The sequence below is a fragment of the Balaenoptera borealis genome (assembly GCF_965194805.1).
Source record: "Balaenoptera borealis genome assembly, chromosome: 15".
Lineage (NCBI taxonomy): Eukaryota > Metazoa > Chordata > Mammalia > Artiodactyla > Balaenopteridae > Balaenoptera > Balaenoptera borealis.
This window is the reverse complement of record NC_138871.1, coordinates 13,902,470-13,929,082: the sequence shown is the minus strand read 5'-3', so window position 1 is coordinate 13,929,082 and position 26,613 is coordinate 13,902,470. Positions and strand designations below refer to the sequence as shown.

Sequence of the window (26,613 nt, the reverse complement as noted above, 5' to 3'; positions counted from 1 at the left end):
TTTCCTCTGTAGTGACTCTTCTACTCAGCCCTTTCTTATTCGTCTCATGACACTGGCCCTTCTCATTTCACTCCTGGAGGACTGTGAGAACCTTCTGACCTGCTTCCCTTCCCTTTGCCCTGACCCAAAATGGTCCACCTTGCACATCATGGCCAGATTCATCCTCAGGACACTCTCCTGCCATAACCTCTGGCTATTATGAATACAGCTGCTATGAACATCTGAGTAAAGCCTTTGTGTGGACATATGTTTTCATATCTCTTGGGTAAATACTTAGGAGTGAAACTGCTGTGATAGATGATAAGTATGTTTAACTTAATAAGAAACTGCCAAACTGTTTTCTAAAGTGTCCGAACCACTTTGCATTCCCTCCCTGCTCAGAACCTCTCAATGACTCCATACAGAGTAGTAACCTTTTTCCAGAATCCTGGGCTCAGCTTTCCAGGATCCTGCAATCTGGCCCAACTTGCCGATCCAGCCAAACCCAACACACCACATGCGTTCTCACGTGGTCCTCATCACGTTCACCCTGCGTCCCGTTCCCTCTAAATCAAGTCCCACCTCTTCTGTGAGACTTTTCCCACCCACCCTCATCTAAAAAGCACAGAGGGCTCTCTTCCTGAAACACAGAATACACAAAAACAGTCAAGTAAAGACAATCTAGTTCCTCATTTTCCCACCTTTGCTTGAAAAATGTGATCATAATAAAATATTACCAGTTGGTCTGCATTGTTACCTAGTCTTTATCCATTCATCAAAAAAAAAAAGGACTGATGGATTTTTATGTAAAACAATCTACAGTTTCAATTCTAAAAAAAAAAAAAAAAATCTACAGTACCACATTGGCAACATTTTTCCATACATTAGAGACAAACAGTTACTATAACTTTATCAAATGAAGGAAGAAAATGCATGTCCCTCCCTCTTGCTAAGGGTCATGTGATCTTCTACAAACCGGCGGCTGGGAGTTCTCCTAACAGACCTCAAAGAACACTAATAGAAACAGCTATTTGTTCTTACTTGTGTTACTTATTCAGAGCCTAGGGCCGAGAACCGTACAACAAAATTCTGATAGGGTCTCTCTCACTGCCGGTTAGCATGGGAATCAGCACTCCCTGTGTGAAAGCCATTCGATGACACGTCTCAAAAGCCTTTCAAAGACTCACACCTGTTTATCCATAATTCCACTAGTATAAGGAAAAGATCTGAAAAACAAAGGCGAACTATACCATTCCCTACAAACACACACACAGGCGCACACGCGCGCACACACGCACACACACACGCATACACAAAATCAGAAACAAATGAAATGTCTCACAGAGGCACGGCTCTCACATTCATGTATTTATTTCTTGTCATTCATGCCAAAAAGGATGTACTATACAATTAACTGTGCTCAACTTACTAGAATGGATACAGCCATTAAAAAATGATATTTACAAAATGTCTTAAACAGCACAGAACTGTTTAGAGCATCATGTTTAGGGGAAAAGTAGAATACAAAATTGTTACTATGTATAATCACAGCTACATATTTTTACAAATTAAGTTCACAAGTGGAAAACTACCAGAGAGATTCTCTACAATGTTATCGGCAGTTGGGGTGGGCTGGTAGAAACAGTCATAACTTTTCCTTTCTATTGTTAGGTGTTTCCAATTAATGATGAGCTCATTTTTAAAAAATATATCTTAAAATAAATATAGAAACCAAACCGGGCACGGGTGTCAGGTGTTCCCTATCATATAGCTCGGAGAAAATCACCTGTTCTTGATAGAAACGTGTATCCGATTACAAGAACAAAAGGCAGACAAATGCAGAGAACGCAGGACGGACTGGGCAGACCTTTGTTTTCAGCCAGTGCAGGCTGCTAAGAATCTCTTAGATGCAAGATTCAAAGGCAAACAATGCAAGTGGTGACAGCCCTGCTACTCAATTTGACAGGATTACAGAAAAAAGGGAAAAACACATGTGATGTTGGAAAGGCACTTTCAAGTATGACCAAACACAGATCGTGGTGTTTTAAATGGTTGGCTATAGAGGAATAACATTTCTCCTCATGGTTCCAGAACCTCCCGGGTCTGCTTAACAAGTTCACCCTGCTGGCCTGGAAGGGCGGGACTGCAGACAGCTGGTCTGAGGACCTGAACTGCAGCCCGAGCTCTGTCACTCACCAATGTAGCCCTCGGCTCTTGTTGTCCTCATCTGTAAAATGGGAGGGTCTTGGTAGAGATTCTTTCGGTTTTAAGTAACAGAAACTGACAAAGCTGGAGTAAGCAACAAAGGGAATTTGTGGGGAGGACACTGGGGTAGAGCCAGAACTCCAGGGCAGCTGGGCTTTGTTAGTGTCTAGAACCAGGGACTGAAGAGCCTGGGAAACCATGCAGTGTTTCTGGCACCTCTGTGTTTTCTGAACGTCTCCTGTCACTCTTCCTTCCTTGCTGGCCCACCTTCCACATGCTCTTCATGGCAGAACACAGCCTGCACACCTCCTCACACTTACTTATTACGGCTCCTGCCTCTTGAATAATTGGTGTTTTAGCTCAGGCTACCGTAACAACATACTACAGACTGAGGGCTGAAACCACAGAAATTTATTCTCCCACAGTTCTGGAGGCTCAGAGTCCAAGATCAGGGTACTGGCATGGCTGGGTTCTGGTGAGGACTTACAGATGTCCAAGTTTCTCTCTGTGTCCTCCCATGGCAGAGACAGAAAGAGACAGAGAAAGAGAGAGAAAGAGAGAGAAAGAGAGAGAGAGAGAGAGAGAGAGAGAGAGGAGAGACAGGGCTCTCTGGTGTCTCTTCTTACAAGGTCACTAATCCCATCATGGGGGCTCCACCCTTGTGACCTCATCTAAACCTAATTATCTCCCAAAGGTCCCACCTCCAAATACCTTCGCATTGGAGGTTAAGGCTTCAACATATAAATTGGGGGGAAACACAATCCAGTCCATGGCAACTGGCTACCTCTGAATCTCACTTCCATGTTGCCAAGAGAGGGAAAACAGAATTGGTTCAGTCTGAGTCAGGTGTCTACCTCTGATCCAATCAGCCATAGCCAGGTGGAGAGGACAGACCATCCAGCACAAACCTGGCCGCCCGGAGCCTATCCTGATCTCCAGGCCTGTCTGTACCTTGTCACCTGAATGAAAAGCCATAGGGCAGCAAGTCAAGAAGTATTCCTCTTGGTCAATATTGCCCACAAAACTCAACACTCATGGAGGATAAAGGTCATTTCTCTCTTACCCACCACCACCTCTTCATGCCCGCACACAGACGATGTTCAATGCCTGGATGTTGTTTTTTTGGATAAACGGGGCTACACTGACTGAGAGAAGGATAAAGAGTCTGTGCTCCAAAGCTATACACAGACATATCATCACCTTCTCAGAGCCAGAGTATGCTTTCCACCCTAAAGGTCAAGAAGATTTCCCTTCTAGTCAACCTTTCTTCTTTTTAATCTTTCCCAGACAAAGAAAATGATCACCTATCATTGCATGGAAACTCCTCTATATGTATGTTGAGTAACAGCAATGTATAAAGTGTATAGAGCAGAAAAGGGAGCAAAAGACAGACTGTCTACCTTCGAGGACTGAGACCTGAGCCCAAGAGACAAGCCATCGACACAGGCAAAATAAAAAAAAAAAAAAATTATGAGTTAAGAAATAAGAAAACACATGAGATGTCTCAGGACAGCTGGGAAGGATATTGCCCAATGACTGGTGCTAGCGAGCTGAACGTGCTTTGAGGTTGCAGGACAGAGAACCCACTTTAGTTTAAAATGGTCCAGGAAGAAAAAGTAGGCATTAAAGATGGGTGGGATATAGCTTGGTGGGGGGGGGGGTGGAGGGGTATGGCCTTCAGGAGTGCGGTAGCAGTGACTCAAGTCAAAGCATGGAAAACACATGACATGTGTAGGGATGGTCATGGGGAACAGTGAAAAATAAGGTCGTTTAGAAGTACTGATACATTATGGAGGGCCCTGAACATCAGTGCAAAATTCTAGACTGGATTGTGGAATGACTGTGAGCACTGGAAAGGAAACAGACAAGCACCTGGAGCCTGCACAGGTCCTCTGAGACAATCATGCCGGACAGCCCTTGTTTCTTCTTACGACAGAGAGACCAGCAGGGGACTATAGGTTTTTCAAGGTGCTGCTATAACCAAGTCCCATAAACTTGATGGCTTAAAATAACAGAAATTTATTCTCTCACAGCTCTGGAGGCTAGAAGTCTGAAATCAAGGTATCAGCAGGGCCACGCTCCCTCCAAAGGCTCAGAAGGAAAATCCTTCATTGTCTTTTCCTAGTTTCTAGTGGTGGCCAGCAATTCTTGGTGTTCCTTGGACTGCAGAGGCATCGCTCCAAAATGCCTCAGTTGTCACATGGTATTCTTCCTGCATGTCTCAGTCTGTGTCCAAACTTCCTTCTTCTTATAAGGACACCAGTCACTGGATTAGAGCCAACCCCAAGCCAGTGTGAACTCATCCTAACTTGATTACATTTGCAAAGACTCTATTCCCAAATAAAGTCACATTCTGAGGTCTTGGGTGGACATGAACCTTGGGGGACACTATTCATGTCAGTGCAGACACTGAGTAACTCTCACCCTCATGTGCTGGTTCCAGAAGCTAACAGCCATGTAAGCAACTGTTCCCTGACCCTGCATTGGAAGTGACTGGATGCTCTGCTGTGACAGATGTCACCAAAGGAGGAGTCCCCTCGTCAGGACAAGATAAAGCTAGATGACTTCCAAAAATCCTTCCAATTATACACATGTGGGGTTCAAGGTCCTGTCAATTATTTCTGTTCTACTGATTTACCAATTCAGTCCTCTCTTTCCATTCCCACTGCCAAGACTCTGGTTCAACCCTTATTGCTTCAAACTTGACATCGATATAACTGTTTTCACATCACTCTCCCCTTATAAAAACCTTCACTGGCTCATTCCTGCCTCAAAACAAAGTCCTGTACTTTGACCTCAAACTGACCTTTCCCACCTGAACTCCCCAGACATCATGACATGAATTCTCAACTCAAGCCAGTCTGGTCCTTCAAACACAACTGGCACATTCTCACCCCTACACCTTACCCGAAATCAGCTGGCATGGGCCTCCCCCTCCCTGCAGAAGGGAATCCAAACTGCATGTGGAAGACCATTCATTCCTCTTTCACAGTACTGGGGACCAGCCAGCCCAGCGCACAGTACTTTGGAATCTCCGTGAGTTTTAGTGCACCCTTACTCTCTCACTGCCTTCCACTGTTTTTTTTTTTTAATAAATTTATTTGTTTTATTTATTTATTTTTGACTGTGTTGAGTCTTCATTGCTGCGTGCGGCTTTCTCTAGTTGCAGAGAGCAGGGTCTGCTCTTTGTTGCAGTACACGGGCTCTAGGCGCGCGGGCTTCAGTAGTTGTGGCTCGCGGGCTCTAGAGCGCAGGCTCAGTAGTTGTAGCGCACGGGCTCAGTTGCTCTGCGGCATGTGGGATCTTCCCTGACCAGGGCTCGAACCCATGTCCCCCGCATTGGCAGGCGGATTCTTAACCACTGGGCCAACAGCGAAGCCCCCGGCCTTCCACCGTTAATGACCATTTCCAGCAAAGGGGATGCAGCAACACTGAAGCAAAGACAAAGCAAATGCTGTGAAATCAGACAGATCCAATGGATCTAACAATTAAGAACTGGGCAAATTCCTTAACCTTTCTAAACCGCAGACTGCTCATCTGTAAAATGGAAATAATACTACGTACCTATCCCATCAGACTACTGTCAAGATTAAGTGAAATAATGTACGCACACCGCCAATGCAACATCTGACATGGAGTATAAATATGTGCCAATAGAAGTACTTACTTGTATTACAGTAAAATGGACCCAAGTTTTGCCTTTAGGTCTGGGAACAAAGCGCAGATCTGTGACCCTCCAGCACCGAGCAGCACACTGTCAACAACTACCCAGATGACATACGTAGCAGGACCCCTGTGAGCATTTAGCTACCCCCCCCCCCCACTTCATTTTATGAATGGAGAGACTGGTACGTGTGGGTGGAGGCAGCTCCTGAGGGTCCTGCCTTTTCCTTCCTGGGTCTCCTGTCCTCAACAGCTACTCACCATAAACATCATAGACCCTGCAGGGCCCCTGAGACTCCGGAGAGAGGCTGAGAGGCTGTGAGAAGGTCTACCTTGCTCAGAGCAGCTGGCACTCCTAGGAGATGTAAACGGTTGGACGGTGTGAACAACCAGGGAACCTGCATGCCAGGAGGTTCAGCCCGACCCCACTCGATTTTACAGAGAGGAAGAGGAGCTCTGAGAGAGAAGCCCAAGGTCACACAGCCCATCAGGGGTGGAGCTGGGGCCTGAATCTACACCCCCAAAGGCCCACCCAGTCCTGGGCCAGGTGGCACTATTGGCAGCACCATGTTTCTCTGGGTCCAGCTCCACCACTAACTTGCTGGGGAACCTGGGGCAGGCTACCTACCCCCTACCTGGGGCTTCAGCTTTATCATTTGGGAAAGAAGTAGTAATGCCCGCCTTGTATGACTGCTGTGTTAATAACATCACGGAGCCTTACATGAGAAGTGCCGTGACGGCGAAGACTCCGTTTCGCCTCAGTGGTGGCCCAGCACGCAGCCCACAGTAACGTCGCACTAGATACGAGATGACTGAGTGAACTTGCTGAATGAATGAATGAGGAACAGGATGGCACAATATCTGCCACATATTAGGTACTCAGTCAAGTGTTTTCCATTATTGTGGGTACTAATCCTTGGTGGATATTTGCCTTCATCTTGATACAGGATGCAGAGGCTCTCTGGGTCCTCTCCGCAGCCCCATGTAGCCCCTGTGCTTCGGAGAAGCTGACCATATCCCCAGATCCAGGGTGGGTCTTGGCTGGTGTAAGTCATTCTACACATCCCATCCCCCTGCCATAGGGATTGGCTCAGGGACAGGTGTGTGACTAAAATCAGGAGAGCAAGATGCTTGCTAGGAGGGAAAGAAGCCTTCCTGTGTCCCATAGAAGATGCTCTCTTTTTTGGAGAGACGCCCTTTTCCTGCTAGACGCCAATGAGAAATTCACCCCCCCAGAAGCTGCTGGCAATCATCTTGTGTCCACAAGGGGAGCCAGCCTTAACATGAGTGCAGGGGAGAGACCAAGAGAACCTGCTGGACTGGTGCTGATTCTGGGTCACTGCCCTGCTAGACTTTTAAGTTATGTGAACCAGCATGAGTTGTATTTTTTTTCTTGGAACCAAAAGAATTCTAACTGCTATACCTTTGAACCTCAAAAATGAAGAATCAAAAGGAGACCATTATTTCCAATAGTATCAGACAAGAGACTCTGACTTACCCTGCCATTGACAACAACTAAAAATTCTAGATTTAAAGAAATTGTAAATTGTTTTACTAAGTGGTCAAGTTTGGTATCACCAATCATGGGACAGCCTGACATTCTGTCCTCTTGACAGAAGGCAGTGGGAGGTGCACCTCATCATCTACACAATGTAGACACAATGACCTGAGTCTAATCATGAAGACAAGTCTGAGAAGTCCAGAACGTCTACATCACAGTCGGCCTAGACTCTTCATAAAGCTGGGGGGCGGGGGGTGCAGGTGCTGTTCTACGTTGATCAAAAGATGCGACAGCCAGATTCAATGTATGAACTTTGACTGGATCCAAATAGAAACAAGAAAAAATAAATAAAGGATTTTTGTTTAATTGGGGTTAATTTGAGTACGGACCACATGAAGCTGTGACTGGATGAAGCCGTGGAATGAGAGTTGATTTTCTTAGGTATGGAAATGATTGTTGATTGTACAGAACAGTGAATGGTTCCCAAAGCAAGATCCACAGACTCCGGGGAGACACCAAAACCCCTTCCAGGGGTTGCTGGGACCCTGTCAGAGGGTTCATGAGGTTGAAACAATTTTAATAATAATACTAAAACATATGCCTTTTTCACTGTGTTGAACTTGCACTGATGGTGTAAGAACAATAAGGGGTAAAACCGCTGCCTTTGCACGAATCAAGGCAATGGCACTAAACTTTACCAGTAGTCATTGTATTCTTCACCGTGATGCAGTAGGGAAAAAAAAAAAGCCTGTTTCATTTAAGAATGTCATTGATGATATAGCAGAAATCATCAATTTTATTAAATCTTGACGCTGGAGTACAGGTGTTTTTAATATCTTGTGATGAAATGGGAAGCATGCATTAAGTACTGCTGCATACCAAGTATGATGATTGTCTTGAGGAAAAGCCCTTAGGTCGATTATCCACTGTTTTTCAGGGAATAATACAGTTACTTGAATGACTGACAAACAATGGTTATTCAGAGTTGGCAAGCATGTTTTAGGAAATGGATGAAATGAGCCCATTACTTCAAGAAAAACCAATAGTGTTTGTTGCCAATGATAATATTCAATTTCAAGCTAAAACTAGAATTTTGGAAAATTTTTATCCACTACCATGAAACTGACAGTGTCCCAACACTTAAAAGACTTTCCTGATGGGATTGATGGTGATATTAATGAATGTGAATTTTTGATATTGTATAATGAAATGTGTCAGCATTTAGAAGATCTGAATTTCACTTGGTAAACCAATAGTTTCTAAATGATCAAAGTGTGATGTTACAAATTATGCATGGATAAAAGATCCATGAATTTAAACTATGTGGAAGGAACAGAAGCCATAAAATATGACCAGTTTTGAAACAGAACTAAATAGAATTTCTAAAACAGAATAATTGAAATTTTAAAATCAATGAATATGTTCAGCAGCTGATTAGAGACTGCTAAGGAGACAGACATGAAGAAAATTATTAATAAAGCAGCAGAGACAAAAAAAGGAATCAGAAATAAGAAATGAAGAGATACGGAAGACAGAGTAAGAACACCTAACATATATCTAATGAGAGTACCAGAAAAAGAGGAAAAAAGGAATGGAGTGCAAAAGCAGTGTTGTTAACTATCAATAAATTTGAAAAATTACTAAGATGAATGAACTCCTAAGCTAATATTAACTCAAGAAAATAGAGAAAATCTATAATCATTAAAGAAATCGAATAGATAGGTTAAATTTTTCCCACAGAAAAAACACCTGTCCCTGATAATTTTACTGGTAAGGTCATGTATTTTACACGCAAGAAAGAAATCCAATCTTACACAAACTATTCCAGGGTATAAAAAAGAGGATATATCTGCCCTCAACGTGGTTTATGAGGCTAGTATAATCTTTATACCCAAACCAGACAAGATAGCACAGCTAATATCACTCACAAACATAGCTTTAAAAAAGAAAAAAGACTAAACTAAATATTAACAAACTGAATCTTAGGTTGTTCTAACAACAACAACAAAAACACAACTTTATAAGCAAATTTTGTTTATCCAGGAAGGTAAAATTGTTTAATGGCAAAACTAATTAATACAATTTGCCACTTAACAAATTAAAGGTCAAAAAGAACACCCCATTATCATCTCAATGGAAGCATTAGCTAAAATACAGTATCATTCATTATAAAAACTCTCAACAAACTAGGACGAGAAGAAAACTTAGTGATAAAGTATATTTCTGAAAACCCTACAGCAAGCACAATACTTTATGGGAAAATGTTGAAGCATTCCTTTTTAAACCAGGAAAAGACAAGAAGATCTGCCTTCACCCCTTTTAGTCATCTTGTACTAGAGATCTTAACCAGGACAGTAAGAGGAAGGGAAAAAAAAGAATTACTGGAAAGACACAACACTGTGCTATACTCAGATGGCATGACTCTATCTGGAAAGCCCAAAAGAACCTATAGTGTGGCAAGGATGCATTGTTCTAACAAACAGTTGGAAGACGAAAATTTTAATAAGATACCAAATACACTGGCATCAACGAACATCAAGTAACTGGGAATAAATCTAACAAATGATGCACAAGACATTTACAGTAAAAATTATAAAATTATATTGAAAATCATTAAAGAAGATCTAAATTAATATAGATAGATGCCATGTATATGTATATGTATTGGAACAGTCAATATCTTAAGAACATCAGTGTTATTCCAATCAGACTCCCAACAGATTTTTGAGTGAGTGAGTGAGTGTGTGTGTGTGTGTGTGTCTGTGTTGTAATATATAATTCTAGATAATTCTAAACATGTATATGGAAGAGAAAGGGCTAAGGCGCTTTTGAAGGTGGAGGGACTTGCCAGGCCAGATTCCAAGAATTTTCATAAGGTTATGGTAATTAAAACAGTGGTACTGGTACAGGGCCAGAAAAACTGTTCAATGGAACAGCATAAAGAGCCCAGAATAGACTTACACATCCAGGGAAGCTTAATTTATGACAGGGCTGGACATTGCAGATGTAAAGAGAAAGGACATACTTTATAATAAACGGTGCTAGGACAATTGGTTTTCCTTATGGAAAAAAAATTCTGGAGTCCTACTCCACATCATATACCAAAATCATCTCAAAATGGATTAAGAAATTGAATGTGAATGAAAAAAACTATGAAACTGCTAGCTAGGAGCAATATAGGAGAATAGCTTCATGATTTCAGAATACCTTCATGATTAGGTAAGGTTTTCCTAGGACACAAAAAGTATAAACTATAAATGAAAAAAACTGATAAATCCATTGCACTAATATTAAGAACTTCTGTTTATCAAAACACACCATAAAGAAAATGAAAAAATAAACCAGGGACTGGGAGAAAACATGTGTAATGCATAGTGACAGAGGATTAGCATCTAAAGTATTTAAAGAACTCCTACAAATCAGTAAGATAAGGACAAGAGAAAAATTGGCAAGACTTGAACAGGTTCTTCACAGGAGAGAGAAGATGAATGGGCAATAAACATATGAAAAGATGCTCAATCTCATTAGTATTCAGGGAAATGCAAATTAAAACTATAATGAGATTCCATTCTGTACCCACCAGACTGGCAAAACTTCTAAAGTGTGACAATAGCAAGTGATGGTAAAGACATGGTACAACTGAAATTGTATATGCTGCTGGAGAAAAACGATTTTGGATAGCAATTTATGATGAACAAAATGTGGAGGGGACTTGGCAGGCCAGATATCAAGAATTTTCATAAAAGTTATGGTAATTAAGACAGTGTGGTCCTGGTGCAGGGTCAGACAAATTGATTAATGGAACAGAATAAAGAGCCCAGAAACAGACCCACACATCTACGAAACTTAATTTATGTTATTTGGTCAAGTGAAAGATGCATATACCCTATGCCTCAGCCATTCCATTCCTAAAGAAATTTGTGCACCAATGCGCCAGGAATCACATATAAGAATGTTCATTGCGGAAGTCTTTTCTTTTCAAGAGCAAGAGAAAAACAAAAATTAGAAAGAACCCAAATGTCTGTAAACAGTGGTATATTGATACAATGAAGGTAATGTTCTATTTCTTAAATTGGTTGGTGAGTAAAGGAGTATTCATTGTATTATTATCCATTACTGTATGCCCTAACCACTTCTTTGTAATCTTTTCTATTGATGCAATAATTAATTTTTACAAATCAAGGAGAGTCTGGAAATGGAGACAAAATGAGATGTTAGAACATCAGAGTGTTTTTTTTTTTTTGGCCACACCGGATCAAACCTGCACCCTCGGCAGTGAAAGCAAGAAGTCCTAACCACTGGACCGCCAGGGAACTCCCCCAGAGTGTTCTTTCTTTAGGCTCTTCTTAACTCCCCTCAGCTTGGTGGCAGCAGGGCTAACAGCCATGGGTTTAATGGGCTGAATAATGGTCCCCAAAGATGTCCAGGTCCTAATCCCCAGAATCTATGAATATTACCTGATATAGCAAAAGAGACTTTGCAGGTGTGATTAAATTAAGGATTTTGAGATGGGAAGATTATCCTGGATTATCTAGGTGGGCCCTAAATGTAATCACAAATGTCCTTCTAAGAGAGAGGTAGAGGAAGACATAAAGACAGAAGAGAAGGCAATGTGACCATGGAAGCACAGACTGGAGAGATGCGGCCATAAGCCAACAGCCAACAGACACTCCAGAAGCAAAACATGGATCCTCCACAGAGCTTCCAGAATGAAACACTTCTGCTAACACCTTGGTTTCAGCCCCCAAAAACTCATTTCAGACTTCAGGCCTCCAGATCTGTAAGAGACTAAATTTCTGTTTTAAGCCACTAACTGTGTGGTTCTTTCTTCCAGCAGCAATAGTAGACTAATACAGTGCATAAGGATGTTCAACTTTATCCACCTCTTTGTCCCTGATTGTATTCACGCAGCACATCCTCTCCTCTGCCTCCTCTTCTTTCTCAACATTGGCTGCCACAGTGTCTCCCAGGCAGAGATACAGCAGTGGTTTAATCTCCTTTCATACATCAGATGTACCACTTCCCCTGTGAAAGGGCTCCTCCCTACAATTTCCAACCAAAGCCAGAAAAGTCATTCACACACACCCACAAAATAACCACCCAACGGAAAGAACTCTGGCCAGGCAGGAAGGACACTGGAATCCAAGTCCAAGTTCCCCACTGACTGGCTATGTGAACTCAGAAACTTCTCAAAGATGCAACTGGAATTCATTCATCTTTCTATCCCTGGTGCCCAGTGTATGCTTGGCACAAAGCAAATGGTCAATAAATGGGCAGTAATCAATGAATGAATCAATCAAGCAATGAATCAATCAATCTCGAACAAGGATAGAAGGCCTACCCACTGAAAAACAGAATCTTTCCAACAACTCTTCTCTCCCTTCCTCCACTGTAATAAGGGAAAAGATTAAAATCCTAGAGTTTCAGAGTTGGAAGGTCTTAGGGTTGGAAGCCAGGGGCTCATTGCCTCACTTTAGCACCAATGACTAGAAAACTCTTCCTTCTATCATGACAAGAATTTGTCTTCTAATCGCCCACTGGTCCTAGTCCAAGCCTCTAACCACATAAAACAAACCTCTTTCTTCCACATCAAAACACTTTCAGAAATTGGAGACTTGGCCTCAAGTCCTGGCCTAGCCGATCATGTTACTGACCTTGATGAATGACCTAAAACTAAACCCTCATGTCCCATCTTCCTTGTCTGTCAACAAGAGCCTGAAATCACTAAGAGCCCCTCTAGCTCCAAGAAGCAGGGTGGAAAACATCACCCCCTTGGTGTTCAATCCCTCATCATTTCAAACTATCCATTGGGTTTTAAATTTTAATACTTTATTTTTTACTTTTAGAATTGCTTCTTTTCCCATGGGCCCATTCCTCTCCCTGCTCCAGCCCGGCATCTGCTATTTTCTTATATGTTCTTTACTTTTTCATTTTAGAAAGATTTATTCTAAGGTCCCTAAGCATTAATAGTTACTTTATATAAATAACATACAATTAATATAGGTATGCTATTTACCTATTTATTTCTGGAGGGCTAATCCTGCCTTGTAGTGTTTGTTAACTCCTGCTTAGGAGGGCAGTTTGTAAATTTGGAGTATGAATTCATGTGCTTTGGGGCTAATTCTGTATGATGTGTATTGAGAGCTCTTAGAGAGACTGTATTAATTTCTGTCAGATGTCCCAGGAGTAATGCTGGCCCAAGACCAATGTTTATGTTAATCTCTCAGCTAAGGGTACGCAGACCGTGCAGAATGTGTTAAACCCCAAATCCAGATGAGGACAGGTCCATAGATGGTTTCAAATTCCCAAGGGAGATTTTCCCTCCACCAAGAACCCTGGGCAAGACAGACAAGCTTCACTGTCATCTCTCAGTGATTGGGGGTCTATGCTTTTACTCAGGATTATGCTGCAGAATCGCCCTTCAAGTCTGAACTTTATGCCAGCGTTCAGCTCTGACTTAATACCCCCACAGACTCAAGGCCCCTCTTTTCTTTTTTTTTTAAACGTAGATTTTATTTATTTATTTATTTTTTGCTGCGTTGGGTCTTCATTGCTGCGCGCGGGCTTTCTCTAGTTGCGGCGAGCAGGGGCTACTCTTCGTCGCGGCGCGCGGGCTTCTCATTGCGGTGGCTTCTCTTGTCGCAGAGCACGGGTCTAGGCGCGCGGGCTTCAGTAGTTGTGGCTCGAGGGCTTCAGTAGTTGTGGCTCCCGGGCTCTAGAGCGCAGGCTCAGTAGTTGTGGCGCACGGGCTTAGTTGCTCCACGGCACGTGGGATCTTCCTGGACCAGGGATCGAACCCGCATCCCCTGCATTGGCAGGCGGATTCTTTTTTTTTTTTTTAAATAAATTTATTTATTTTATTTATTTATTTTTGGCTGCATTGCGTCTTCCTTGCTTCACATGGGCTTTATCTAGTTGTGGCGAGCGGGGCCTACTCTTCGCTGCGGTGCATGGGCTTCTCATTGAGGTGGCTTCTCTTGTTGCAGAGCATGAACTCTAGGCACGCGGACTCAGTAGTTGTGGCGCACAGGCCTAGCCGCTCCGCGGCATGTGGGATCTTCCTGGACCAGGGCTCGAACCCATGTCCCCTGCATTGGCAGGCGGATTCCCAACCACTGAGCCACCAGGGAAGCCCGGCAGGCGGATTCTTAACCACTGCGCCACCAGGGAAGTCCAAGGCCCCTCTTTTCTCTATTGAGATATTAAAACCAAGTTAGGCCAGTCCTCCCGTGTGGTATATTAAAGATGGCTGTGAACCGTTTGCTACCCCACTCATGGAGAGGTAGTCTAATCCCCCTTTCTTCAAATCTAGGATGGCCTTAGTGACCTACTGTTTGGCCAATAGAATGCAGCAGAAGTATCATCCTGGGACTTCTGAGACCAGCTCATAAAAAGTCTTGCAGTTTCTACTGATGTTTCTTGGACACCCATTCTTGCACCTCTGAGCTACCATGTAAGAAACTTGACTATCCTGAGGCCTCCATGCTGGAGAAATCACATAGAAAGACCACATGAAGAGGCCTTGCAACACACAAAAAGAAAGAGACAGCCAGAGCTTCCCTGGTGGCGCAGTGGTTAAGAATCCGCCTGCTAATGCAGGGGACACGGGTTCGAGCCCTGGTCCGGGAAGATCCCACATGCCGCGGAGCAGCTAAGCCCGTGCGCCACAACTACTGAGCCTGGGCTCTAGAGCCCGCGAGCCACAACTACTGAGCCCACATGCCACAACTACTGAAGCCTGCGCGCCTAGAGCACGTGCTCCGCAACAAGAGAAGCCACCGCAATGAGAAGCCAGCACACCGCAACGAAGAGTAGCCCCCGCTCGCCGCAACTAGAGAAAGCCCGCGCACAGCAACGAAGACCCAACACAGCCAAAAATAAATAAATTAAAATAAATAAATTAAAAAAAAAAAAGGAAGAGACAGCCAGTCTGCCACTGCCATTTGCATCATCCCAGGTGAGACCCAGACATCATGGAGCAGAAATGAGTTTTGTGTTCGGTGTCCTGTCCAACTTCCTGACCACAGAGCCAGGAGAGACGATAACAAAACGGCTGTTGTTTTAAGCTAAATCTCAGGGTAGCCTGTCGTGCAGCTGCTACAGTACTGGTTTACAGCCTTGCAAAATGATTCCCTCTCTGTTTTGTCTCCTGGAAAATTTACTTACTTAAAAGCTCTGCTATACTTTTAGGGGATCGCTGTTATATTTCATGAAAAATTTTTAGAAAAATGTTCAATTCAGTTTTATTAGGGAGGGGTTTCAGACTATATAGTTTTCTATATTGCCAGAAATAGAAATCAAATCTTTCACTTTACAGATGAGAAAATTGAGGCTTAGAGAGGTTAGGTTACTTGCCATGGTCACAAATCAAGGTTCTACAAAACCTAGGTTTAAGAAAGGATCTTCTAACCCCAGAGGGAATACAAAGTCATCATTCGTATACATTTTAAACATGTTCTATGAGCTTAGAACTGCTGGGAAAAACGGCTGTGAACAAGATAAAAGTCTCAAAAGTCATGGAGATCAAATCCTAGTGGAGAGACAGACCAGAAACAAGCAAGCAAAAGAATTAGAAGCATAGTTTCAGGGAGGGACTAAAGCACAGACGTGTGGGTGGGGTGTATCTTGGAGAAGGTGGTCAAAAGATGCCTCTCCTGAATAGGTGACATGTAAGCAGAGACCTAAATGGAAAGAGGGAAAGGGCCATGCACGATCCAGGGCACCGTGTTCAGGGCAGAGGGAACAGCAAGTGCAAAGGCCCCTGGGTGGGACAAGCTTGTCGCCTTCTAGGAATAGTGAGGATGATGGAACTGAGTGAGTGAGGGGGGAACAGTACAAGGTGAGGTCAGGGCAGTGGGCAGGGGCCAGGCCTTGCTGAGTCTTGTTGACAATGGTAAGGAGTCTGAATTTTATTCTTAGTGTGATAGGAGTTCTTTAGACAGTTTTTAAACAGCAGGGGAAAGCTAAGACCTACCTTATGGGTTTTTTTTGAAAATTTTTTCCTTCATTATATTTAATTAATTTATTTATTTATTGAAATATAGTTGATTTACAATGTTGTGTTACTTTCTGGTGTACAGCAAAGTGATTCATTTATACATATATATATATTTATTCTTTTTCATATTCTTTTCCATTACGGTTTATTACAGGATATTGAATATAGTTCCCTGTGCTATACAGTAGGTCCTTATTGTTTATCCATTTTATATTTAGTAGTTTGTATGTTAGCCCCAAACTCCTAACTTATCCATCCCCCACCCCCTTTCCCCTTTGGTAACCATAAGTTTGTTTTCTATGTAAGACCTATCTCACATTTTTTTTTTTTTCTTTTTTTGGACGCGCCATGCAGCTTGCAGGATCTTAGTTCCCCGACCTGGGACTGAACCCAGGCCCACAGCAGTGAAAGCGATGAGTCCTAACCACTGGACCACCCGGGAATTCCCCTATCTTATATTTTAAACAACGTAGACATTGGAGAGATGGGAGCAGAAGCAGGGAAAACAATTAGGAGAGTTTTGAAATGGTCCAGGAGAGCAATAATTTGGGGTTGGAACAGGGTGGTGGCAGTGGAGGTGGGAGTTGGTTGGGCAGGGAGGGTTTGAAGGTAGGGCTGAGAGGACTCACTGACACTACTGGATTCCACAGCACACAGGGTCTGGCATGAAGCATTTACAGAGCCCACTGGGTCCTGTGACTTCCTCAGGAGGGACATCTAGGGACCAGTGGTTCTTGGCCTCATGGGCTCATGAGAAAAAGTCCTTTCATGTTCCTGTAAACCCACTGTGAGTCCCCGGCATGAGCCAACTGTATTTCACCAGCTTCTTTCTCACGGTGGGTTGTAACCCACCCTCCTGAATAGCATGATCTGCTCACCGCAATATTCTGTCTGACAGGCATTGTCTTGGCGGTTTAAACCCCAGCTGTAGCAAAACTAAATTTTACATAGATCACAATTCGGCAGCCCGCTTGTGAAAGGTTCGTAGCTGAGCGCTGGGTTGGTGGAATCCAGTTAGGCTATTCAGAACTCATACAACGTCAGGGTTGGGACCTCTCAGAATCAGACGGATGAACCACAATCCAGCACAAATGGATGCCTTGGGATTGAATTCCCATTTACAGCCAATAGTGGGAACATTAGGCAAGCCCATTTCTGTTCATTTCACCGGGGAGATGATGACACCCTGAATCCTGACTCAGTGCTTCTCAAGTTTCATGGGGATCTTGTCAAAATGCAGATTCACCAGGCCTTGGGTGGGGCCCCGGATTCTGCATTCCTAACTAGCTCCCGGTGATGCTGATGTCGTTGGTGCACAGACCACTCTTTGAATAGAGAGGTCCTGACTCATTCATGAGCCAACATACACTCATCGGGCACTTACTACCCATGAAGAGCTGAGAGGGAGACTAAGAAACAGATGTGGGAGGTAAATGCACAAACCACCACATCACAAGGTACAAAGTGACAATGCCACACTGGGGACCCAGGAACAGAAATCTTCCTTCAGTTAGGGGACCCGAGGGAGGTTTCCTGGAGGAAGGTAGATGGAGGCAAACGTGGAGAGTGTAATGACAATCGTAGGGCACCTTCAAGGTCTTTATCCATGGAATAGCATCAGTTCTCTACAATTGCTGATTTCTCCTCAAAATGAAGACTTCCTTTTAAAACTCAAAAACAAGATAAAGAACAGAGGTCAAAAGGAGAGTGAGAGATTTTTCTAATATGAAGAGGTAAAGGAATGTGTTAGGACTGTCCCAGTTGCAAGAAGAAGAAAAAAAAAAAACCAACCCATCTTACACCAACTTCAACAAAAAAGGACATTTATAGGTTTGCGAAGCTGGTTAGGATTCATTCATTCAATATACATGGTGGTCACTGGGGCTGTTCACAGATGTTTAGTAACTGTAATTCTCCACCCGCTTGAATTCAGGCTTGGTTATATGATTTTCTTTGGCTGATGAAATGTGAGCGGAAGTGACACGCGTCACTTCCGGTTAGAGGTACTTAAGAGCTGGTGCATGACTCTCCATTTCTCTTTCCCTACCCCAGCGAGCCCTGGTGCCTTGTGCTGCAATGAGAGCACCCTGAGACAGAGAAGGCTCAGTCAGCCTGAGCCTCTGGTGATGGCAATGAGCAGGTTACCTCTGCCAACCCACAGGGCACAGGCAGCATAAAGCAAGAAATCAACCTCTGTTGTCTCCAGCCACTGGGATGTGAGAGCTGTTACTGCAGCATGGCCCAATCCATCCTCACCACGACAATAAATGCTTAATTAATACAAGCACTATTCCAGGCCTTCATTCTAGGCTATGGGACAGATCAAGGCCTTAAACGAGGAGCTGCAGGAACCGGGGCCTGAGTCACCAGAGTCAAGACTCTGTGTTCACCTCTGCTTCGCCATAATTCGCCCCTTTGGCCACCATGCCTTCTCCATGTGCCAGGCAGCCACCAGCAGCCCCACCTTCACATCGTTCCAGCTCTGGGTCCCATAGGCAAGGCTCTTCTCTCCCAGCTTCAAATCATGACACCCTGGGGAAGGATCTAGGGGTTCTGTTTGGGCCACAGACCCGCCTCTGGACCAATCTCTGTGCCCAAGGAAATGTGTCGCTAGGCCTGAGTCCCTGCCCACCTCCATGGTTGAGTGGAGGGAGACAGGATGGGGTATGTGACCAGAGGGGAATGGGAAATGCGTTTTGAAGCCCAGAGTACCATCCACAGATCCCTAAAGGAGGTGGAAAGGATGTGCATGCACAAGTACGTGAGAGCAGCCAAGGCAGAATGTAACTGAGCTGCGACTGGCGAAGGGCAAAGGAGAAAGGGAAAAGGTGGCATATGTGTGATCACCCTAAGAGGAAAGAAGCAGACTGGAGAGCCACTGGCTGGACAGCTCCCTGTGCTGGCATCAAGGAGGTACCTACGGCCTAGAACTGCCAGGTGACTGACAAAGCCTGGTGGGGGCAGGATGTCAGGAGGCGATGTTAACTCAGGTAAAGAATGCGCCTCCTGTTTCCTAATTCAGGGAAGCTTGTTAAAACTCTGACAGTGGGACAGACCTTCTGTGATCAGGAACAGGCCAGGTGTGGGAGAGCAAATACTTTAAACTTTTAATTTTTTTTTTTTTTTGGCCACACCATGAGGTATGTGGGATCTTAGTTCCCCGACCAGGGATTGAACCCGCACCCCCTGCAGCGGAAGCACGGAGTCTTAAACACTGGACCGCCAGGGAAGTCCTGGGAGAGCAAATACTGAGCCAACATGTGTGCCCCCGTTACCATCCTCCCTGCATGCATAATTCAGGGGTCTCCTTCCCCACTGAGCCCAACTCAGCTTCATACCCCATCTCAAGACAGGTCCCAGGCAGCCTCCAGTCAATTATAAGAGATAAAACCTACTAGCCATCCTGGTCTAGGTACACATGCCATGCTTGAGGGCCTATAATACCAGATTAACTGTCAAGATTCCTTCAGACACCCCTACTGCGTGCCAGATACTTGGTCCTTTATATTTACTTTTTCTCTAAAATCAAAGGAAAGGCCCTGGGTGCGACGAAAACAACCCAGAGGGAAAACAGTGTGCTTCTATGTGAAAATGGATGAGATCTGAAAGTTCAGAACAAACCACAGGCATGTAACTATCCATCTTCCAATCCATCAGGGCCTTCCCAAGGCCCTGAAGTGAGAGGAAAATACTCTCACGGCCCAAATGCAAACCCCCTCCTGTTCTCGGAAAAATTCCCACAGACACCAAGAATCCTGGTAACCAGCTGGGCATGTGCACAGTTCATTGTTGGCAATAAAATTGCAAAGGTAACATACACTCTGACTACTGCACGGCCAAGTCTACCCCATCCCCAAGCCTCTTGAAATCCCTTGGAAAGTACACACACACACACACACACACACACACACACATACACACACACGACACACATACACAATACAAAATGGCAGCCTCACTAGGTGGCTACTGAGGGTCTGACCCCCCTTCCCTCATTCTTCCCAGGGCTCTTCCTCCCACCAAACAATATACACTCCAAAGAGGATAGCTCGCTTTAGACGGAAGAGGAAAACTGAGCCATTAATAACCAGGTGAGACCCTCACTTGTCAGCTACCCTTCAAATAAGACACAGCAGGAAGAAGTGCACAAAAGCTACTTCCCAGCAGGCAGGCAGGATTAATAAACAAAGACCAGGGCAGCAGAAGAGCAGCGAAATCTAGGCCAATGTTTTTCACTTCCTTGAGGATACTGCCCCTGTTTATAAATAAACACAGTGCATGTAGGCCGGCTGGGGGACGTGAAGGAAAGGAAAGGGCCCAGAGAAGCACTGGCTCTTGGAACTATTAAGACCTCCAAGATGATGCTGGCCAATAACATTGTATCATAGACCGGGAGCAGGGCCCCAGCGCAGGTGCGAGTTGCCCTTAGGATTCTGCAGGCGGGTCAGACCAGCACTTAGACTAGAACCCAACATCTTTCCTCTCACAATTCAACTGAAACAGTCACCCAGTTCCTACCCTGTACCGCACCCAGTGCCAGGAAAGAAATCATCAACTAACCTGAACCCTCCATTAATAGGATCATTTTTCTGCATTCCACTTTTTAAAGCAGGCCCCAAAGAAAGGCAAGTTTATGTTTAAGAGTGTATGTTTTTTTCTTTTTTCCATTTGTGTTGCAACAGTTGAGGAACATCTTGAGGACAACCCACATTTCTTCCAGGCTTCTCTATATGTCCATCCCTGACCCAGGGCACAGAGACTTCATGCTCTAAACAGTCCTAGGACTTAGCTAGATCTTCAGCTATCAACTCAAGACTGTTTTAAACATCAGACTCTACTTTCTAAAAACTAACATTTTTTTAAAGATGTGCAACGTGGAAAAATGGCATTTTTCGGCATAGCTATTGGTTATTTATGAATTAGGACTCTCTTTTTCCCCATGCAGTGAGTTGGAGTTTTGGTCTACTAACCCAGTAAGTGGTGGGAAGCTCTGGATCCATTTAGCCAACATCCTGGGCCTCAGCCAAAATTCTGTCCAGAGACAGAGAGGCAAAACCTGCTCCTTGGAATAAATGTTTCAAGATAATGCATTCTCCCAAGAAGGCACAGAGCAACCTCTGTGTGCCCGCTCCAGTGCACAGTTTGAAATGCTTTCACACCTAGGCCTTGAGTTGTTTGGAAAGAAAACAAAGTATTTTAAAGGAGGCGAGCAGACCAGTCCGAAATGAGCTCCCATGTTCCCTGCAGATATCAACCAGGTTTTAACAAGGCCAACCTTGCTACTGCACTAATATTTCTTCCTTAATTCTTCCTAAGCTAAGCCAAGGGAGTTAGGAGGAAGACAGCTGGCAAGAGAGCAGCGTCTCAAATTGGTTCCCATTCCAAGAGCTTTGCCCAGTGGGCACAAGCCTGTCCCGACGCCCACTAACCTCTGTCCCCAGGGGATAACACTGACCAGCTCCCCTGCTTATCCTAGGGCCTCTGATCTCACTCAACACAACCAACCTTTACTGAGTGCACTTGAGGTGCCAGGTACTTCAAAAAAGAGCCTTGGGAGGGGGCGAGAGGTGGGAGGGGGAAAAGAACTAGCACCATTGCCCTAAAAACGCTCACAGCCCATGGCAACACAGACAGCCACCATCACAGCTGGCTGTCCCCAGACACCATCAGCTTGTCTTGACGCCTCTGGTTGGAAGGAAGACGCTCCCTCCGCATCCTCAGAGCACAGTGATAGGTCTTCCTTAAATGTTCTTTGATGTGACAGAGGCTTACGAAACCATGAAAAGATTGCTTATAGGAAAAGGGACCTGTGGACAAAATCATAGGATGCCATACTAGAGGTCTTGAAAGCTTGAAAGAGATCAGTTTAGGTCAAGGACAGGCAGAGGTGGAAAGGGCACTGACCCAAAAATCCAGAGCCTGTGTTCTTCACCAGCTCACCGCGTGTCCTTGGGCAAAGCACACTCCCTCTACAGTTTTACAGATGAGGGGAGGACTGGCTCAGTGGTTTTTATTAGCAGTAAAACCCATATAGTTTCCAAATTATATTTTATATAGAACCCCAGGATATAAAACAAAGAAAAGGAATCAGGACTGGGAGCCCAGAGCCCACCCACTCAGGCTGAGTGGCCTTCAGGGAAGCCAGTTGGAAAACTGCAGGAATAATGTCTGAAAGCCCCTTCCAGAGCTCTTACACCCTCTCTCGGAAGACAGGAGCGAACGCTCATTGACTGAATGTCCTCTGTGGTACTTGGCAATTTAGAAATCATGTATCATCGAAATCTTTGCAACAGTAAAGTGAGATTAACTAGTGCTTGTGAACTAGGATCCCCTGTGATCTGAGTTGTGAACTGGGATCTGTTGGCAAGAGGCAGAAGTGGGATCTGAATCAAGGGTTTTCTGACTCCAAACATGGCATTTCTACTCTTTGCTAAGAGGTTTGTGGAAATTTGGGCTGAATCGATAATTTTCTCGAATGGTAAATATAAACATATGTGCATATATGCCTAGGGAAACACAGCTTGACGAATATACTTCTCAAAATTTTCATTAGCTATCTCTGTATGGGAACAATGTGGATGATTTTCCATCTATTGATCTACATTTTCTAATTTTCCTATAATGAACAGGTATGATTTACGCAAAACAGGTGCTGCTTATTAAAATGGTTTTAACAACTCACAACTGACACATCCATGTTGGGTTTCTCTACGGAATTAGGGGTTGAAGGGATAGGTCATATCTCTGACCTTTTGGAGTTGACAGTGGGAATAATAACCCCACATCTCACAAATTCTCCCTTGGAGCACAGGGTCCTGGGCTGACCTGAGGGGCAGTTCTCATGGTCATTTAAATTCTCTGACATGGGCTTCCCTGGTGGCGCAGTGGTTGAGAATCTGCCTGCCAATGCAGGGGACACGGGTTCGAGCCCTGGTTTGGGAAGATCCCACATGCCACGGAGCAGCTGGGCCCGTGAGCCACAATTACTAAGCCTGCGCGTCTGGAGCCTGTGCTCCGCAACAAGAGAGGCCGCGATAGTGAGAGGCCCGCGCACTGCGATGAAGAGTGGTCCCCACTTGCCACAACTAGAGAAAGCCCTCGCACAGAAACGAAGACCCAACACAGCCATAAATAAATAAATAAATAAATATTTTTTAAAAAAATAAATAAATAAATAAATTCTCTGACATGAAATTCTTCACTTCTGGGGAGTGTGGTTGTTTTAGAAAGTAACTGCTAGTCCTTGAGACCCCACCCAAACACATGTTTCTCCCCTTCACCCCTCTTAGCTGTCTAGTATACAGGGGGTGGGTGCTAATAAAATGAAAGACGGTCACATGGACCCCAGACCAGAAACCCTGGCTCCTCAGTGTTCCAACCCCAGCCCAGGAGCACCTATAGGGAGTGAGTCCTCCAGCCTGGCCAACTCAACTCTCTGACCCACCCTGAGCCCCACCCCCACAGAAGCCACCTGCAAATCTGACGATCACGGCACTACTTCAGGAGAAAAAAAATACCACCCGGAAGGCAAGACAGGCCTTGATCAGGCATGAGTGGCAGGCACCCAGCCGTGCCAGCCACTTCCCTGGGTTATTCATGCCAGCTCTGCCCGGAGGAATCTTCCAAACATTTAACATGCTTCCTCTAGATACAGCACAAATCCCCAGCAGGTGGCAACAGCTGTGGAGAGGCCCACAAGGAATGAATGACTTGGGGGCCGAGAGGGACATACACTGGCCTTGGGAAGAAAGCCCATAATGGTGGCCAGGAGACAATGCTGAGAATGGCTTCAGAAGGCTACCCTGACCGGCTTCTTTGAAAATCAGGAAAGAAGGGTAGGAGATGGGAGGTGTTCCCAAACGTGGGGAGTGATGGTGCACAATCAACCAGAGTCGGGAGCCCCTCTTTCTCAGACAAAGAAAAAGCCGGAATGGCACCACCAGCTCCCACTCCCCAGAACAATTTCACCCCGGCTCCCCAAGCAGGTGGCAAATCTGTCCTGACTCAGGCAAGGATGGTTAGGAAAGAAGGGGAACTGGAATAGATGGCCATGTCTACCTCCAAAGGAGAACAAATCCACGAGGGAAGGAGCTCTTCAAAGGTCCACTCGGCTCTGGGGCTTGACAGAGCAAAACGCCCCCGCGCCCACCCGCAATGGCTTCACACAGGCCTCACCCCAGATGACTCTGCGCTCTCCCGCAAGGCCTGGCAGGTGTCATCGCCACCGTCAGTGTGGCCATCTGTCACTTGGAAATTTCCCGTGAATTCCCGGAGATGCCCATCTCTATCTCTCCTTTAAACCCCCCGCCCAAGGAATCAGACAAGGGGACGCGGGGCGGCTACCCCAAGATTCGGATCTGTCCTCCTCCGTCCCACTTGCCTTGGCCGCTGTCAATTTGAGAACCCTAAAAAGGAGGAGTATTTTTCAACCCCCTTAGGAGCCCTGCCTCCAGCTCTCCGCCCTTCTCCGCGCCGATCCCTCCAGGCAGCGCCCCAGGCTCTTCTGGGCTCTGTCATTTTCACCTGACAAAAGCGTGGCGGCGGGGCGCGGCAACGGGCGACCCCAGGCCAACATTTCTTCCCAAGGAGAGGGACACGTGTCCCCGCGGCGCACTTACTCGGGGCCTCGGCCAAGCCCACCAAGCGGGGGAACAAAGCGGCCGGGCGCGGCTCGACGCGGACCCCAGCGAAGCCCCGTGCGCCCCAGCCCTCGCGGCCCCGCCCGCCGGGCCCCGCAGGGCAGCAGCCGCGTTCTGTGCCGCCCGCTCGCCCGCGACCTCGGCAGCTACTGTACCTGCTAAATTTAGCGGCCGCCGGGTATTAATAGCCGGAACGACCGGAGCGGGCGCTGCAGGGGCACGCGCAGCCCGGGGGCCGGGGGCCGGAGAAGGAGGGGAAGGTAGGAAGGGACGCGAGGAAGAAGGCCACTTACACCACCAGCCTGGAGATGATCCATGCCACCATGGCGGGGGGCGGGCGGGCGCGGCCCGGCGGCGCGGCGCGTCTCGGTTGCTGGCGGCTGCGGCGCTCCGGGCACGTCTGTCCGCGCACGGCCGCCGCCGCCAGACTGAACGCGCCCGCCGCCCTGCCCGGCGCTGGCGCGTCGGCGCAGCCGCGGCACGTTCCGGCGGCGGCGGCCGCCCCAGCCCCCCGGGGCACGGCGGGCCCGCGGCGATTGGGCGGCGAGCCGGTCGGGCACCAGCGGGACCCGCCCCGCCCCGCTGGCCCCGGGCCCCAGGCTGAATTCGGGAGGTTCCCCTGCGCGCCCCGGTGCCCCCGCCGCTCACAGGGGACCCTGAGGTGGTCCAGTTGGCAGAGCAGAGACCCGGGGGCCGCCCCACCCTCTGTGCTCCAGTGGGGAAACTGAGGCCTGGATCTTGGGAATCTGTCTCCACCTGTTCTGATTGAGATACAGTCATCCCTACAGTCATCCCTCGCTCGGATAGGGATACTGCGCTAGCCTCATAAGGGACTTCACTGTGTCCAGATCTGACCCCTCCAGTTGTCCCCCACAAGGCATTATCTGCATAAGAAACAAATCTGGGCCTGTGTCTCCCCTAGTTAAAATTCTAAAGAGTCCCTACAAGATCTTGTCCCTGCCTGCAAACTCATTGCCACCACCATGCCCCAGATATCCCTCTAGCCCTTTCCACTTGAGGAATTTTGGACTCGGACAAGTGCTGTTCCCTCTCCCCTGTTCATACACTCCATGCCTCAGATAAAGTTTATTGCCTAAGGAAAGCCCTTCCTAGATGGCTGCTCAGTATTTCTGTATCAAAGTGACTCAGGGGTATGATCTGGCTGGGAGGAAGCTAGAAGCTGAAATTGCCTAGTTCCAGTGCCCTGCGGAGCCATTTTGGAGCCTTAGGCAAAAGGGAAGATGTGCATCGTATGCCCGTTTTTTATGTGTTTTTTAAAATATTGCATTGAATGTGATTTATCTTGATTACGGCATTTTGTGGCACTCCCTTACATTTTGCCACTGAGGAGAGTGCCTCACTCTCCACAACTCTAATCCTGGTCCTTATTATATAAGTGCTGCCTGGTACATTGTTTCCTTGTGCTCTTGAAAAACTTTTGTCCATTGCTCCTGGCCTTGGTTGCTGCCTTCCTCACCGCCTCCATGGTGCCCTCTCAGAGCACTGTCCTCCTTTGCTGATGCTATGTCATGTATAATTCAGTGTCAGTTGCGAGAGGCACAGGAAAGAGCTAGCTCGAAGCCTTCTTTAAAGGAACCCTGCCCAAGACAGCTTCCTAGCACAGGCAA

General features: G+C 46.0%; 1 protein-coding gene across 4 annotated transcripts in view; it reads right to left on the bottom strand.

The window, feature by feature from the left end:
• Positions 1–25,436, bottom strand: part of REEP1 (receptor accessory protein 1) — a 111,889-nt gene extending 86,453 nt beyond the window's left edge. For all 4 annotated transcript variants that reach the window (XM_082357687.1, XM_082357690.1, XM_082357691.1 and 1 more), the window contains exon 1: positions 25,279–25,436. In XM_082357687.1, coding sequence (XP_082213813.1) covers positions 25,279–25,310 — 32 coding nt within the window. In that variant the 5' untranslated portion in view covers positions 25,311–25,436. The remainder of the gene's footprint in view (positions 1–25,278) is intronic.
• Between the last annotated feature and the right edge of the window lie 1,177 nt (positions 25,437–26,613).